This window comes from Rhamphochromis longiceps, linkage group LG10 (genome assembly GCF_057381845.1).
Source record: "Rhamphochromis longiceps isolate RC_006_pf linkage group LG10, R_longiceps_female_GT1.1, whole genome shotgun sequence".
Taxonomy (NCBI): domain Eukaryota; kingdom Metazoa; phylum Chordata; class Actinopteri; order Cichliformes; family Cichlidae; genus Rhamphochromis; species Rhamphochromis longiceps.
In genome coordinates this window covers 14037936-14042866 of record NC_140566.1, presented here as the reverse complement: position 1 = coordinate 14042866, position 4931 = coordinate 14037936, and the positions used below count along the sequence as shown (strand labels likewise).

At 39.4% G+C, this 4931-nt stretch overlaps 1 protein-coding gene across 1 annotated transcript; it reads left to right on the top strand.

Moving 5' to 3' along the window:
• Positions 1 to 1634: 1634 nt before the first annotated feature.
• On the top strand, positions 1635 to 4874 carry mogat3b (monoacylglycerol O-acyltransferase 3b). The gene is made up of 8 exons (XM_085420335.1): positions 1635 to 1731; positions 2172 to 2262; positions 2412 to 2519; positions 2851 to 2921; positions 3311 to 3515; positions 3816 to 3990; positions 4065 to 4249; positions 4333 to 4874. The coding sequence occupies exons 2-8, from the start codon at positions 2181 to 2183 to the stop codon at positions 4485 to 4487; spliced, it is 981 nt and encodes a 326-aa protein (XP_085276461.1). The 5' UTR covers positions 1635 to 1731; positions 2172 to 2180; the 3' UTR covers positions 4488 to 4874.
• The last annotated feature ends 57 nt before the right edge of the window (positions 4875 to 4931 follow it).

The window sequence follows — 4931 nt, the reverse complement described above, 5'->3', positions numbered from 1 at the left end:
TTTCTTTTTTTTTTTTAAGGTCGTTGTCACATGACCAACTAGCCAACACATGGCCTGTGTGAGGCTGACACGCCCCCTAAAGTCAACGGGAGACTATATGGGTGACTGGGTTGGAGTTAAAAGTGAATCTTTCAGATATCTAGATTAGGAGTGCTCCCTCTTGAGAAACACGCTGTAATCATGTGTATCGGTGGAATCTTTGGACTGCCACAAGTGGAGCCGTGAATCCAAAGTCCAAGTTTAGGTTTGATTAAAACTTTTCTAAATATTGATCAGTCACTGTGTTGGATGTTTATGTCATATGCATCTATCGCTGTTGGAGCCTAAAGATGATCTGCTGGGATAAAATCTGGTGTTAGCCCATTTAGGATTAATCTAACTTAAAAGCACATGCATGCTGACCGTACACCTGCACCTGACACATTCCTTAAAAGTCATGTCCATAACTAACAGATTATTATCACTGTTATCAGTCAACAGTGATATTGCAACATTAGCAGCATAGGTTCAGAGGCCCAACCAGAAGAAAATCCAAGCCTTTAATGTGCAGTAGACAGGACATGAAACAAAATAATCAAATTTTTCTATGTTTAAACGGCATGGTGCTGAGCCTGGACTGGCCAGTACAGTAGCAGATGACAGAAACTTCTCCACTGCACAGGATATATAAAGTCAGTGAAATAGAGATGGACCCAGTGGGACTTTAGCTCTTTATATGATTAAGGATCAGAGCAGTTGAGTGGTGGTTAGTGTTATGAGAAGTGGTGTGGCAGTATATCTACAGTACTTCAAATGTCTGCTTTGTGTTTTGTATTCATGTTGTTGTTTTTTTCGTGGATGCTGATGGAGAAAACCGCCACTTGAGAAAGTCAGATTTTTAAAAATTGCTCCCCTTATTCAAATTTTTCAAAATAAAGTATAAGATTTTGCATTAAATCTTTGATTGACAGGAGCAAATGTGCAAGAGGAGGAGAGCAAGGTCTGTGCTGTGGTTTATTTCTGAATGTCTCATTTTTAATATCAGTTTGTCAAAAAAAACTAACTTGATCAGTCTGAATCTAAGCCTCACTCTTTCCTTATTTGATCCTATATGCCAAACTATTTCACTGTTGCTATACCAGTTCATTATTCCTCATTATTTTACAATAGAAATCTCTCAGTGCTGCATAGGGCACAATCACTTGACTTTCCTGAACCATGCAGGAAATGCTGAGCTTTCAGGGCAGAGCCTTATCACCAGGCAGGCATGTAGAAATGATCTCAGTAAATCAGTGAGCAAGAACAACATTTAGGAGAGAAACACATTCATGACATTTACAGTAGCAGGAAAATCAGCATCAGCTCATGAGAAGACTTATAGGGAAGTCTGCTTTATGTAATTTACAAGTGAAGTGGCTGTGAAGCTGCATGAGACGATTCCTAGAAATAACACCAGCTAAAGAGACTGACATGTAATCCTGATGATCACCACACCAAAGACAAAAAGGACAAAATCAAATTAAATCACTGTATGTAAAAGTACAAAGATTAAATAACTGCAGTATCTTATTAAATCCCATTAACGTTTGCTGTGTTTATCTCTGACATAAGTTACTTGTGTCACAAAGTATTGGGTGGGTGGAGTTGTTATCAGCAGCTGTACACGGTCTGGTCAAAGTGCATATTGCTGATCTGCGGGGAAGCAACGAATCTGCATCCATTCAAATTAACTTTGGAATTAACTCTACTAAGGTAAAATACAACATTTTATGGAACTTTGCAGCATAAAAATTGCTTTTGGTTAGGGTTAGGTCTTGTTTTACGGCGTTACTAGGCTGGGCTGCTAATAGTTTAACTTTTAAGCAGGTTAAAAAAAAAATCTAGCATGTAAGTTTGCCTGTGAGCTTGTTCATAAGCGAGTCATTTGATCAGGCTCCTGCATGTCTGCCAAGGTTTCAAGCCTCTTTCTTCCCTAAAGGAAGTTTAAGAGTACATGCTTATGTGCTGGTCATCAATGAAATCGGTTGTCTGTCATAAAGTCATCTATTTAAAATTTTATGATCTTGGATAAAGCCACTTTTGTCGTTTCAAAGGCCATACGCTATACTATTCATTACAGTCGTGACCTTTACTAAATGAGAGTCCGCATTAAAATGTTATTGATAGCTGAAAAATGATGGTTTGGCCTCCAGGTTGCAAGAATGACTCGAGAAAAAACTCAGCTGAAGGAGTTTTTAGAGTCAATAAGTGTTCTGCAGTGGGTGCTAAGCTTTCTCCTCTTGGGTAAGAAGTTGCCATACTATCCTTTTTTAATGATTTCCTAACAAACATCAGTGTATTAATTGCATTATTAATTAACTCATAAAATAAATCTCTTGCTCCTTCCCAACTCCAATGCTGGTCGACATGGCATGAAAAACATCCATCTCCAGGAGTGGCTTGTATCATACTGATGGTGTATCTTATGTTTACCTCTCTGTGGCCGCTGTCTGCTCTCTACTTTGTATGGTTGGTGATGGACTGGCATAAACCCGAAAGAGGTAAAGAAATTCAAGTATGCATGAAAATAATGACGATACAAAAAACAAAATATGCAGTTTATACACTAATAAAAGGCCTACCTTTTAAAGTGTGTAACAGCACACTCAAAAATTATGATTTACAGTATATGCATGTATACTGGCTACATTAAATGGGTTTGCTGCTTAAAAATAGCTTTATTTTAGTTTTACCATTGTTTTTATAACTCTTAGTATTTAGTATACAGTTTTTGCATACCAGTGATCACATCAGGATACTCTTTAGCTTTGCTAACGTGCACTGTGAAACTGGGACACTCAGTGTTTCTAAGGTTTTCAATGTCTCCATCAGGGGGCAGAAGAACGATGTCTGTGAGAAAGTGGAAGGTATGGGAGCACATGAGAGACTACTTTCCCGTTAAAGTAAGTTTTGGGTAAATATCTTTAGATCTGTTTATTTGCTTCTAACACACAGATGCTTACTGTGTACAGGACAGCTAATATTTTCAAAAATCTCAAACCCTATGAAATGTCCAACTGAATTCCATGTTGGGATGTTTTTGGGGTACGGAAAGATACATTTTTACTCCAGTGCACACTTGAAGCACTGGAAACCTAAAATCCTGTTATTAGTCTTTACAAAGAGCATATTATATTTGAGGCCCTCACGCAGGGCACGCAGTCAAAAGCCTGCAAGAACAAGTGTCTAATCTTTGCCTCAGTCAGATGAGTGAAAATGGGCATGGCTGTTTAACAGCAGCAACATCCGTGATCACCAACATTAACCCTCTTGTGTCAATGTTCTTTCTTAGCTGGTCAAGACAGCAGAGCTGAATCCAAACAAAAACTACATCCTAGGTTCTCACCCACATGGCATCATGTGTACTGGAGCCTTTACCTGCTTCAGCACGGAGAGCTGTGGCTTTGCTGAGGCATTTCCCGGCGTGCGAGCCAGCCTGGCGATGCTGGCGGGCCTGTTCAGGATACCATTCTTTAGGGAGTACATCATGAGCGCAGGTATTTATCGCATGTTTTAGCAAGGGGACTAAACTACTCCGTTTCTTAGTCCGAGAAGCATTTTGCATTAGGCCGAAACAGCAGTTTATTGATCATACTACAGTATACAGTTCATGTTCTGCAGAAAAAAGTGATTTTACTTTGTGGAATGCAAATGGAAGAAAGAATACCTACATGTTACTGATGCTAACTGAATTTGAAAGCCTGTTGACAGTGTAGACCTGCATGTTACAGCTTAACAAAAAAGTCCCTGTTATGCTCCTGACCTGAACTACTTCTGTTCTTACTCTGTCTGATAAGGACTTTACCCAGTCAGCAAACCAAGCCTGGTCCACCTCCTTTCAAAAAGCGGCAAAGGGAATGCAGTGGTAATTGTGATAGGGGGCGCTGCCGAGTCTCTGGCATCCTCTCCCGGACTCAACACAGTGGTCATGAAGGAAAGAAAGGGATTTGTCAGACTGGCCCTTGAGTTGGGGTGAGAATTATACACTAAGAAAGAAAATATACAAATATGTAAAACACTGAAACCTGAACTCTGACCTTCCACAGTGTTGATCTGGTGCCCGTTTATTCATTCGGGGAGAATGAGCTCTACCAGCAGGTGATTTTCGCAGAGGGCAGTCTGTGTCGCAGGTTACAGGACTTGTTTAAAAAAATCATGGGCTTTGCACCGTGTCTCTTTGTCGGTGAGCGCTTTGTTCTCATGCCCTACAGGACTCCAATCACGACTGTTGGTGGGTATTTTATTATTCTTTAAATAGCCAATACCACTTTTATGTACTGAGCCCATTTTATTCTCACACTGTACTCTTTTCAGTGGGAAGTCCAATCTCAGTGCCAAAGCGTGTCACGCCCACAGACGAGGAAGTCGACCATTATCACAGACTTTACATGCAGGCCCTTTCCAAATTATTCCACGAACACAAGGTCAGCTGCGGACTTTCAGAAAATCACAAGCTTCGGATAATTTAGATATTTTGACAAACTGTTTGCACCAAATACGACTTGGAGTCACTATGGATCTGACGTGATGGACCTATATTAACATTGAAGGTTTCCTGTGATCATCAGTCTATAAAAATGTGCCTGTATTTAAAACTGCTCATCACATGTTTTAAATAATTATGACGTGAAGCCTTTATGTGGCACTGCTGTTTGTATGGAAAACACTGGAGGATTATTAGTTTAATCATGTTTGGCAATAATTTTAACAACATATTGAAAAAAATATTCTCACGTGTTTCTGAAAGCTGTACATATTTGGAATGATTCAATTATTATCTCATAACATGACATACTTTTCCTTTTTTGTTTGCATTATTAAAACAATCCCACTAGTTTTCATGAACAAAAGAAAAAAATCTTACTGGATATTGTGTTGTTTTGAGCTGTACCCCCCCCCCCAAAAAAAGCTGT